Source organism: Arvicanthis niloticus, chromosome Y (assembly GCF_011762505.2).
Source record: "Arvicanthis niloticus isolate mArvNil1 chromosome Y, mArvNil1.pat.X, whole genome shotgun sequence".
In the NCBI taxonomy this organism is placed as follows: Eukaryota; Metazoa; Chordata; class Mammalia; order Rodentia; family Muridae; genus Arvicanthis; species Arvicanthis niloticus.
Genome location: NC_133431.1, coordinates 456,496 through 469,878, shown reverse-complemented (window position 1 = coordinate 469,878; position 13,383 = coordinate 456,496). Strand labels below are relative to the sequence as shown.

General features: G+C 36.0%; 1 protein-coding gene across 1 annotated transcript in view; it reads left to right on the top strand.

Moving 5' to 3' along the window:
- Positions 1–2,047, top strand: part of LOC143437245 (uncharacterized) — a 65,175-nt gene extending 63,128 nt beyond the window's left edge. Inside the window, exon 4 of the mRNA XM_076922082.1 lies at positions 1,155–2,047. Coding sequence (XP_076778197.1) covers positions 1,155–2,047 — 893 coding nt within the window. The remainder of the gene's footprint in view (positions 1–1,154) is intronic.
- Positions 2,048–13,383: the final 11,336 nt, after the last annotated feature.

Genomic DNA, 13,383 nt, shown 5'->3' with positions numbered 1-13,383 from the left:
GTTAATTTTAATGTTTAATCGAATACAAATATGCCTGTGAGGAAATTTTAATATCATCTGGATGCTCTAAAGGAAAGCAAGTGTGTAAAATATGAGTCATTTTATTGTAGCTATGATTATAATATTCTCCCAAAACTATGTACCTTCATGTCAGTTATCTGATTGGTGTTTGCAAGGCATTTCTGTAAGCAAGAAGAGAAGGAAACAATGCCTTAAGAGATTCCTTTAACTGATTTGTATCTCCATTAGAGCTATGTTGTGAAACTACCAATTTGTATAGTCTCATAATATTTAGATGTTGCACATTGAATAGTGATAAACATGTATCCATAACCTTCTAATAATCAAATAGTCCATGATAAAGTTGGTGACACTTGTATTCTTATAGTGAGATTTTTAATTGTATTGTTTTGTCAGTTTATGAAAATTGAGAATGTTGTTTTGGAGAAACATTAATCATGTCTATAATGAACAAAAAGTCAATGCATGTGAATTCAATGTGGAAACATTTCATTTGTTCTTCTTTTTTAATGGCGGTATCAATTGTCAGAATGGATGAAACCATGTGAGCATAGGGATACTAAAAAAACCAACCTCTGTCTATATCACAACAATGAGAAGATATGTAGTATTCTGCCTTTGGTAGACTTTCTGAATATGATAGGTGTTTACAATTAATTGGTTTTCTGACTTTACCCAAATTCACACTTCAGAAAATCTTTATGGGTACTAGAAGTTTGCAGTTCTTCTGTTCATCCTGTTTCACAGTGCTGTTGTGGTGTGATGCATACTACAGGGAAAACTAAGAATGCAATCAGAGTTTTAATGCTCTTAGTTGTTCCATTTTATTCTGACCTATGAATGCATCATGTAGAAATCTCATATAGAAAAAGGATGTTATAAATGTGAGCCATGTAGTAAATACTCTTACCATCACAGGTATTTTCAAGTACAACCGTGAACATCAAAGTGATAAAAGCATAAGATCTGAGTGTTCTTTATTATGAGACCAACTGTAAAATTGATTCATAATGATAAAATGATTGATCAGGCTAATACATGTGGTAAAGCTTTCACATGTGCCCATTACTGTTGCAGGCATGAAAGAAGTCATACTGAAGAGAAACCTTATGAACGTAACCAATGTGGTAAAGCCTTTTCATATCAAAGTAGTCTTCAAAGACATACAAGAACACATACTGGAGAGAAGCCTCATGAATGTAATCAATGTGGTAAAGCCTTTTCATGTCACAGTAGTCTCCAAAGACATAAAAGAACACATACTGGAGAGAAACCTTATGAATGTAATCAATGTGGTAGAGCCTTTTCATGTCACAGTCATCTCCAAAGTCATAAAAGAACACATACTGGAGAGAAGCCTTATGAGTGTAATCAATGTGGTAAAGCCTTTTCACAACACAGTAATCTCCAAAGTCATAAAAGAACACATACTGGAAAGAAGCCTCATGAATGTAATCAATGTGGTAAAGCCTTTTCATATCACTGTCATCTCCAATATCATAAAAGAACACATACTGGAGAGAAACCTTATGAATGTAATCAGTGTGGTAAAGCCTTTTCACAAGACAGTAGTCTCCAATATCATAAAAGAACACATACTGGAGAGAAACCTTATGAATGTAATCAATGTGGTAAAGCCTTTTCAAAACACAGTAATCTCCAAAGTCATAAAAGAACACATACTGGAGAGAAGCCTTATGAGTGTAATCAATGTGGTAAAGCCTTTTCACGTCATAGTCATCTCCAAAGTCATAAAAGAACACATACTGGAGAGAAGCCTTATGAGTGTAATCAATGTGGTAAAGCCTTTTCACGTCATAGTCATCTCCAAAGTCATAAAAGAACACATACTGGAGAGAAACCTTATGAATGTAATCAATGTGGTAAAGCCTTTTCACGTCACAGTAGTCTCCAAAGTCATAAAAGAACACATACTGGAGAGAAACCTTATGAATGTAATCAGTGTGGTAAAGCCTTTTCACATCACAGTCATCACCAAAGACATAAAAGAACACATACTGGATAGAAACCTTATGAATGTGATCAATGTGGCAAAGCCTTTACAAGTTCCAGTTATCTCCCATATAATAGAAAACCCATATACCAGAGAGAATACTTAGATATGTAATCAATGTAAAAAAAAATCATTTATAATTGAAAATTCTCCAAAGACATAAATGTTCACATACTGGAGAGAAACTGTATGAATGTAATTAATATGTTAAAAGCCTTTACAGAAAACTTTTGTCTCCAAAACCATAAAACAACCCATATTGGAAAGAAACCTATGAATATAATCATTGTGGTGAAAGTGTTAAAAATTTTCAAAAACTTCTAGCATGCTGAGACGAACCAAGAGTACAGGTCAGCTCATTCGTGAACTCTGTGTTTCAGAAATTTGGCTGACCACAAGATGGTTGAGTATGAATAGGCTGTTGAGAATAGCCTATACAGAATATTCTCCCTGACTGTTACTTAGACCCTGTCACAAACTGAATAATGGGCTGGAACTTTCCAATAACCACCCTTGACTCCCCCTGCATTATGGTTTTTTTCCGTGTGGTTTTGCCTTTAAATTCCCTGTGCCTCCAAAGCTCAGGGTCAAACCCCATAGACCCTGCATGGGTTCCGGGTCTTGACCTCAGCATGCTGGTCAAACTATACCTCTTGCTGATTACATCAACTTCTGTGGCTTGGGAGTTATTGGGTGACCATGAATTCCTAAGGCTTGGGTGGGGGGAGTTCTTCCCTTTTGTGAGGACTTTATAGTGGTGAAAGTCTTTCCATAAATATTTTTTTTGAAACATAAAAGAACAGGTATTGGACAGAACTATGAATGTAATCTTTGAGCTAAAGCCTTTGCATGTCCCACTAATCTCAAAAACATAAAAGATCCCACATTGGAAGAAACCTCATGAATGTGATCAACATGGTGAAAGACTTTTCACAACGTTAGCATCTCCATTACTATAAAAGAGAAACCTACATGAATATAGGAGAGAAACATGAATACAGGAGAGAAACCTCATGTATATAATCAGTGTTGTAAAGCATTTGCAAGTCACAGTCATCTGCAGTGACAGGAGAGATCACGTACCAGAGAGAAATCTGCTTGAATATTCACAATGTGGTAAAGCCTTTGCATGTCATAGTTCTTTACACACACACAAAGAAATCACACTGGAGAGAAGCCTCATTAATGTAATCACTGTGGAAAAACTGACAATTCACTTTTATCTGTGACTACATAGTAGAACACATTCAAGAGAGTGACTCAGTGTAATCAAGGTGCTAAGCTCTTGCATGTCACAGGCATCACCAGATACATAAAAGAACACATACTGTAGAGAAACTGCATGAATGCCATGAATGGGGTACAGTCTTTGCATGACAGTGTACTCTCCAAATACTTCAAGTAACACACTTTTTAGAGAAACCTTATGAATGTGACAAACGTGGAAAAGCCTGTGCCTATCACTGTGGTCTCCAAAGACATAAAAGACCACAAATTGGACAGAAATCTTGTGAATGTACTCAAGTTAGAACATCCTTTACATGCCACAGTATTCTGTGAATAGAAAATCAACACATACTAGAGAGAAACCTTCTGAAAGTAATCAATGTGGCACAGCATCTACCTGTCCTAATTGGATTTAAATGCATGACAGAATTCATAGTAGAAATAAACTGTGGTGATTTGAATATATTTGTCCCTAAGAAGTGATAATATTAGTATGTTTGGCCTAGGTAGATATTACTGTTTTGAAATAAGTGAATTCCTAGAGTCGGTGTCTTTGGAGCTCCAGCCAGTACAAAATAGAGTCTCCTACTATTTTGCTGGATGACAGTCTCTTCCTGAATGTCTTTTCATGAAAATGCAGAACCCTCAGCTCCTTCTCCAACACCATGGCTGCCTGCATTCTGACATTCTTCCTTCTATGTTGGTCATGAACTAAACATTTGAAAGTGTAAGACAGACCCAATTAACTATTTGCCTTTAAAACTGTTGCCTTGGTCACAGTGTGTCTTCTTAGCAATGGAAATTCTATCTGAGACAGAAGCTGGTTCCCCAGGCTTTAGGACTTTTATTGGTAGGCCTGACCATTCTTTTGTTGGAAGCAATGTGGATTTTTAGACTTTGGATCAGTACATGCATTAAGTGGAACTTCATGGGCCATGCTAGTAGAACACATATGTGCTAAGGGTGGTTTGAATTCTGTATATAATTTCTATAATGTTTTGATGAAGAATGTTGCTGTCTTTTGCTCTCATCAGAAGGTCAAGAGGTTTATTTTGTTAATTGCATTGACAAACGAAGTCTCAGGAAAGCCAAGCATAGCCTTTGGCCAGTGTTTACTCTCATGGTGACTGTTTTGATCATGCTTAGTAATCTTAGAAAAGAAAAAAATATGAATTGTTAGCTTCAAAGAGAAAATCTCACCAGGAAGTTGAATGAAGCTAAATCCTGTGATCAAAGATACACAATGTTATTAAAGAAATGGTGATATTATGGCAAGATTCCATCCACCTAAACATATGGATGTGAAATTGTATGAATGAGAACTGTATAAGGCATTATTATTAACTGGTTACTGTTTTATGTGGACATGAAGACATACAAGTATGTGTCAAATTGACAATTGACGAATTCTGATTATTATACTGGGGTTTCAATTTAAAATCTAGAGGAATATAGGATATACTTAGGTCCAGGCCTGGTGGTACACACCTTAAATCCCAGGAGATGAACGCCAAGCAGATCTCTGATTCAAGTCATCCTGGTACAGAACAAGTTTTAGGTAATAAAAAGCTTAGGTACATGCAAAGTGTTACACGGGTATTATTCAAAATTCAGAAAACAGAGCCATGGAGATCTGAGTTCAAGGTTTATCTACAGAGCAAGTTCAAGGGCAGCCGAGCTTAGGCAGTGAAGTTGTTGAAAACTAGAAAGCTGGTGATGATGTAATAGAAGGAGTGATGTTTGGGCCCCAGCAAGCAGAGGGACTCAGCAGCTTTGTCCATGTGGCTCTGCTTTTAGAGGAAAATATAGAAGGGACCACTGAGACAACTGAAGCTATTTGGCTGTAGTTAAAAAATTAGTAGGGATGAAGAAGAATTAGTAGGGATGAAGATGCATCACTGAGGTGAAATCTTCTGGTGTTTTCAAAGAGGAGTAAGAAGTTGTTTTCCAGAGGTAGCCAAGGTTGTCCCTTGTGGTGCAGCTTGACTCAGTCCTGGGTAAGATTCACCCAGGTGGCACTAGTTTTAAGGCATGGATATTTCTTGCAGTGCAGATAGGGCTTGGCACCATGAAGGGAGCATGAGAGGAACACAGTGAAGACTGTTTGTCATGGAAGTACCTGATATATTGAAGATGTCAGTCCCATGTGATGAGCAGAAATAAAAGCAGCAGCAGTTGAGTGGAGTCGAGCAGAACCTAGTGTGCTATAGAGGGAAGAGCTAGAGAGAGACCCAGTTTCTTTTGAGGAGCGCAGAAGATCATCTGTGGATCCCAGATACTGGAACAAGAAGCTGTAATTTTGAAGTTATTTTGCAGACCCCAAGAGTTTTATGATCCAGAGCTGTGGGATACCTTCTCAGGAAAACTACTTTCAGGAAATATAATCAGCCAAAGAGAAAGAATTGTGCTGCAGTGAGCAGGGAAGAAAGGAGTTGGAGATCTGAAGAACACTTGACATCAGACATGAAGATGCAGAGTTTTGAGATTTCCTTGCTGGCTTTTGGTCTTCTTTTGGCCCAGTATTTCCTCACAATGGTGGTTAGGAATCATGACCTATATCCTGTGAATTTGGATGGATATTATGTGCTATTTTTTGAAAGTATAGGGGATCATGGTTACATGATTGAAATGATCTCAGAAGAGACTTTGAACTTTGGACTTTTAACATTTATGAGACTTCTATAGATGATGGGGACTTTTTAATTTGAACCTTACATATTTTATATTATACTATTTTTAAATATGGTCTCTGTAAAATCATGTGTATACACAGTCCTAAGGGGGGCAGGCAGTAATATGTGGTAGTATAAATATGCTTGGCCCAGGGAGTGGGAGGAAGTTATTATAAGATATGGCCTTGGAGGAACTGCATCACTGAAGGCTTTAAAGTTCCACATGCTGCAGAATGGGTCCTCCTACTAGCTCCCTGGAAGACAGTCTCTTTCTGGATGCCTTTGGATCAAGATGCAGAACTCTCATTTTCTTCACCAGCATCATGTTTTCTTTCATGCCTGCCTTACTTCCTGCTATGACAAAAGAGTTATAAATCTCTGAAACTGTAAGCCAGTCCTAATAAAACTGTTGCTTTTATAGGAGTTGACTTGTACATGATTTCTCTTCATAGCAATGGAAACACTAAGACAGGAACCCTGTGAGTGTATTTAATACGGTCAAGCGTTTGCACAATTCTCTAGTCTTCATTATCATGAAAGAATATGTGCTAGAGTCTAAGCATGCACCCTGTGTCTCAGGACACAGCCCCCTGAGTCTTATGCATGCCTCCTGTGACTCAGGACATGGCCCTGAGTATTAAGCATGCCCCCCGTGACTCTGGACTTTCCTCCTGAGTGCTAAACATGCACCCTGTGTCTCAGGACACGCCTGTGAGTCTTAAACACACCCTCTGTGACTCAGGACACACCCACAGAGTCTTAATGGACACGTTCAGTATAATGAAGCCTTTGCACACCTCTGTAGTCATCATCATTATGAAACTATTCATAGTGGACAGTGGGTACATACTGTGCTAAAGCCTTTACATCATGTTGTCCACTGAGATCCAACACAACTCAACCACAGGACAAGGCAAATCATAAAAATTCATTGTAATCAAATCACTGCTGATAAATCAGGGCCACAAAATTATACTCAGAAACTGAGCTGCAATACCCCAGCCTCAGCCCCACCACGAGCCAGAAAGTTAAATAGCTTCCAAAAGTCAAAACCACAAAGTCCCGTGCCAAGTTACAGCTATATTTTTCTCCCAATCACATTTGATTTTTTGTTTTCCTCTATGTCAAATGATACAGAATGTGGGTTGTGTGGTCTACACTATCACAGCCATTTGTTCTTTTCTGGTTAGGAACATGCATTATATTTTTAGGAATGAAACATGAATAACAGAAATCATGGTTAGGAGCATTTGTTATGTTTTAGGGAACAAAACATGAATGATGAAAGCTGCTCATATATTCTTAAATACACAGGTCCCCTATGACCTAAAACTTAGTTTGAATTTATGATTAAATGGAGGTTAGTAACAAAAAGGCAGTCCTTAGGGCAAGTTTCCTTTGCTTCTTCCCAACATTTGTGTATTATAAACATATTTGACTACACATATTGAAGACATATCTTACAAATGTAATCAATGAGATAAAACTTTTTCACAACACAGTCATCTATGAACATAGAAGAACACATCCTGGAGAGAAACGCTGTGAATAAGCAATGTGGTAAAGCCTTTGTATATGGCAGTCATCCTAGAAACCATGAGAAAAAGTCATAATGCCAGAAAAACCCCATAAACATGGTCAATGTGTTAAAGTCTTGAACTTTCTGATATCTTTATAGAAGACTAAACTCTTTAGTAAGTCATGAATCTATTAAAGAGTTTGTATATTACAATAGTCTTTGAGCACCTTCAATAATATCAAAAGTAATCTGTGACTACAAATAATTTGTATGATCTTACCCAACACACATTGAATTACTCAAGGTTATTATAATGTGGAAAAAAAATGACAAGCGTCAACCATCAGTTCAAGCTTTATAATGTCTCTCTATTTTGTTTACACTGGTAAACTCATTTGTACATACAAAGGCCACTGGTTTTTCTTTTTCTTTTTTAGTTAATCGTGTATCCAACAACTTTGCTGAAAGTGTTTATCAACTCTGGGAATTGCCTTTGGGAAGTTTCAGTTCACTTGTGCTTACTATCCTATCATCTGCGGATAAAGATAATTTTACTTCCTCTTTAAATTTATAATTGAATGTTAACTTATTTAACATTAAATTGTAAATTGCAATATAGGACTTGGAATATAGGACTAGTTAACATTAAACTGTATGTTGCATACAGGGCTAGTTAGTATTAAATTGTAAATTGCAATATAGGACTAGTTAACATTACATTGCAAATTGCAGTAAACGACTAGTTAACATTAAATTGTAATTTCAATATAGGTCTAGTTAACATTAAAATTTTAGATAGTATTTTGAATAGATGTGGAGAGAATGGATCACCTTCTCTTCTTTGTGAATTAGTGGAATTAATTAGAATTTCTCTCCATAATTTAATGACAGCTATAGGTTTGCAGTAAAGCAACATTATTATGTTTAGGTATGTTCCTTGTATCCTTAATCACTCCAAGAACTCTATCATACAGTGGGGTTAAATATTGTCAGAGAATTATTCATCATCTAAGAGGTTACCACTTTTTTTCTTCCACTTTAATCACATTATGTTGAACCATCCCTGCACCTCTTCAACGAAGCCTACCTCATTGATCATGGTGAATGATCTTTTGATGTTGTTTCTATTGTATTTTATTTTTTCTGTTTTATTAAATTAACATTAAATTTGGTTATAAGGAAAAATTGGTCTATAATTCTTGTTTGTTACTGAGTCTTTACATCGACTGGGTATTTGAGTAACCATGGGTTCACAAACCAAATTGGCTAAAGTTTCTTCTTTTTCTATATTGTTGAATACTTTGAGGAGTATTCTCATGAACTCCTCTTTGAAGGTCTGGTGGAATTCTACCCTAAAATTCATGGCCCTGGGCTCTTTTTGGTGGAAGACTTGTAATGACTTCTATTTTTCTAGATGTTTAGGCAGTTTGAGTTGTTTCCCCTTAGTTTGATTTAACTTTGGTAAGAGGAACCTATTGAGGACATTTTCCATTATTTTTAGTAATTCCAGTTAGATGGAGTTGAGGCTTTTTAAAACTATGTCATTACCATTCTTTAGATTTCTTTATTGTCTGTTATTTTGTCCCCATTTTCATTTTAGATTTCATTAATTTGGATATTCTCTATCTTTTAATAAGGGTTTAACTATCTTATCTAATTAAAGGCTCAAAGGAGCAACTCATTGTTTCATTAATTCTTTGCATTCTTCTCTTTCTATTTTGTTGATTTCAGCCCCCAACTTGTTAATTTACTGATGTCTAATCCTTTCTTTTTCATTGCTCACTTGTTTCTGTTCTAGAATTTAAAGCATGCTGTTGAATTGCCAGTATGAGAGCTCTCCAGATTTGTCATGTACGCATTTTGTGCTATGAACCTTTATCTTAGAACCAGTTTCATTTTCTTTGTATTCTGTAAAATTGTGCATGTTTTATGTTCATTTGTATTGAATTCTAGAAAGTCTCTAATGTCTTCCTCTATGTTTGTCTTAAGCTATTTTTCATTCAGTAGTGAGGTGTTCAGCTTCCATGAGTTTTTAAGCTTTGTGTTCTTTCTGGTTTTGTTGATATCCAGCTGTAATCCATGGTGGTCTGATAGAATACTTGGTGTTATTTCAATTTTCTTGTATGTATTGAGGTTGGAAGTGTGTGTGAATATGTGTTCAGTTTACAAGTAAGTTTCATGAGGTGCTGACCAGACGGCATATTCTCCTGTATTTTAGTAGAATGTTCTCTAAGTATCAGCTGGACTCATGTTCATGTTGTCAGTTAGCTGGAACATTTCTCAATTTTTTATTGGTCTGGAGAATTTGTCTACTGGTGAGAATGAGGTATTGAAATCATAGAATATAAGTGAATGCGTGTTATGTGATATTAGCTTTAAAACACTTTGCTTTATGAAGGTTGCTGACCATGTGTTTAAGGCATAGATGTTAAAAGTTGAAATGTCATTTTGGTGACTTTTTTTCCTTTAAGAAATTTGTAGTGTTTTTCTCCAGTCCTTTTTATTAATTTTGTTTAATATCTATTTTGCTACATTTCAAAATGACTACACCAGTTTGCTCCTTTAATCCATTTGCTTGGAATATCTTTTTACATTTCTTTACCTTGAGTTAATGTTATTCTCAATGTTGAGCTATATTTCTTGTCTGCAATTGAAGGATAGATTTTATTAGTATCTATTCTGTTAGCCTTCATCTATTTATTGGTGAACTGAGGTCATTGATACTGAGAGAGTCAATGAACAGTGATTGTTAACTCCCTGTATTTTATTGTTGTTGCTGCTGGTGCTGGTGTTGGGGTATTTGTGTGCTTTCTTTTCTTCTACAGATAATACAAGGTTATTTACTACCTGTGTTTTCATGTGTATTGTTAACTTTCTTGAGTTGGATTCTTTGTATATAACTTTGTGTAAGTTTGTATGTGTATATACATATTGTTTAAATTTGACTTTAGCATGGACTATCTGATTTTTTCCATTAATAATGATTAAGTTTTTTTTCCGGTTTTTGGAGACAGGGTTTTTCTGTGTAGCTCTGGTTGTCCTGGAACTCACTCTGTAGACCAGGCTGGCCTCTAACTCAGAAATTCTTGCCTGCCTCTTCCTCCCAAGTGTTGGAATCAAAGCATGCGCCACCACTGCCCGGCCAGCTTTTACTACATATAATAATCTGGGCATGTATAGTTTGTGCAGCATATATGTCCAAGGCCATCTGATGTTTACAGACTCCAGTCATCTGCAGTTTTAATGGATCCTCATTGATATGTTTCTTGGCTTTTGATCTTTGCAGCTTTTAGTATTCTTTTCTTGTACTGGATGTTCTGATTATTATACAGGAGACTTCATTTTAGGGCCCATTCTCTTTGGTGTCTTGATGATTTTTTATTGTGATAGACACCTCCCTCCTTATGTTAGGAAATTTTTCTTCTAACATTTTGTCATCAATATTTTCTGAGAATTTGATCTAATATTCTTCCTCTAGCCCTAGTATATTTATGTTTTATCCTTTCATAATGTTCTAGATTTTCTAGATATTTTATGTCAGGAAGGCTTAGATTTAACATTTTTGTGTGATATTTCCATCACTTCTATTGTATCTTCAATGCTTGAGATTTGTCTTCCATCTCTGTATTCTGTTTATGAATTTTGCCTCAGCAGTTTCTTTTTGCAGTCCTAAAGTTTTGTTTCTATCATGCCCTCAGTTTGTGCTTTTGTTATTTTTTCTATTTCCACTTTTAAGTATTAAACAGTTTTGTTTCCTTTTACTCTTGGTTTGTTATTCTTGGCTTTATTTATAAGGTTTGTTGGTTTTCTCCAATTTTTGGTTGTGTTTTCCTGGCTGTCTTTGAGTTATTTATTGATTTCCTTCAATTTTTTGTGTTTTCCTGAATTTCTTTAAGCGATTTTGTCATTTCCACTTGAAGGGCCTCTATCATCTTCATGCAGTTGGTTTCAAAGCCTTTTTCTAGTACTTCAGCTATGTTAGAATATTTAAGACCTTCTTTGGCAATGTAAATGGGCGCACACTCATTCATCAGAGGGTGATAAATGTTACTCCTTATTACATAATCAAGTACCAACATCAGGGAATGGAATGTGGCTATAACTTCTGGGAGTGAAAAGGTCCATTTTATGTCAATGTACTTGATATACAGTAGTTTGTGTTCACACAGTGAAATTTATGGTAGAACCCACCATAGGCTCCATGACAGATTCCGTGAAGTATTCAGCTTATGTTTAACCCAATGTTTGATTAACGCCATGGTTGCTTTTTCTCCTTAAATTTCACAGGAAGGCAAATGAAGCAATTTTTAAATAAGTTACTTTGTTGAGATGATGGATTTAATAACATCGCTTCCAATCACTAACCCTGGAGTCACCATTACCAAAAAAAGACCAGATGGTGACAGAGTAATAATTTTCTAATTTGACAACATGTATTTATTTATGTCAGGTTAATGAAGACAAACTAGATTAATATGTATATAATTTGGGAACATTAGCATAATCCAAGGAATATTGAATTTCCCACTTTGGAAATATGTCCAATGCACTTTCAATGTTAAGTCAGGGGGGATGATTGAGACACAGTTCATTGGCTGTAGCTGTGTCTGTCATGTTACAGATCACAGAAGCTAACATTGCACATAGCAGCCAGGTCAAAGTGTACTGTATTAATACCACATTTTCTGCCCAAAAACCATCTGCTCTTTTTCAAATTCAATGTAGACGTATATTTTTTAATTATGTTTATTTTTTTTCTTTTGCATTTAAATTTTAATTTTTTTACATTTCAAATTGTCTCCTTTCCTGGTCCCTCTTCCCTGAGGTCTTCCTCCCATTTTCTCCCTGCTGCCTCTGAGAGGTTTCTCTCCCACCCGCCCACACACCCACCAGGACCTCACCTCCACCAGCTTCCCTTTTCCCTGTGGCACCAAGTTTCTACTGGGTTAAGTGCATCCTCTCCCATTTTGAGCAGACAAGGGAGTCCTTTGCTGCACACATGCCTGGGGCCATGAACCATCCCCTATATGCTTCTTGGTTTTTGACTTAGATTCTGGAAGCCCTGTAGTGTCCACGTTAGTTGACACCGTTGTTTTTCCTATGGGGTTGCCATCCTCTTTACCTCCTTAAGTCCTTCTTCTGATTCTTCCATATGGAACATTTCACCCTACAATAATACATATATATTTATAGATAGATAGATAGATAGATAGATAGATAGATAGATAGATAGATAGATTCAACAAGATAGATAAACATTTAGCCAAAAATATATATATATATATATATATATATATATATATATATATATATATATATTCTTTTCCCCAGCACCTCATAGTATCTTCTCAAAAGTGGATCATGTAATCTGTCACAAATCAAGGCTCAACAGATACAAGAAGACTGAAATATTTTCATGTATCCTATTAAATCACTACAAACTATTCTGGACTTCAATAATAACAAAAACATCAGAAAGCCACATACTGAACAACTTTCTACACAGTGATAACTTGCTCAGGGAAGAAATAAAGAAATAAAAGATTTTCTAGAATTTAATGAGAATGAAGACACAGCATGCCCAAACTTATGAGTCACAATGAAAGCAGTGGTACTAAGCATAGCACTAAGTGCCCTCATAAACATACCAGAGAGATCCTACACAAGCAACTTAACAGCGTACCAGAAAGCTTTAGAACAAAAAGAAGCAAACACACCTAAGAGACATAGACAGTAGGAAATAATCAAACTCACCAGAAATCAACCAATTAGAAACAAAGAGAACAGTGCAGAGACTTAATAAAACCAAGAGCTGGTTCTTTGACAAAATCAACAACATAGAAAAATCCTTAGCCAGACTAATCAGAGGGCACACAGACAGTATCCAAATTAACAAAATCAGAAATGAAAAGGGAGACATTACAAGAGAA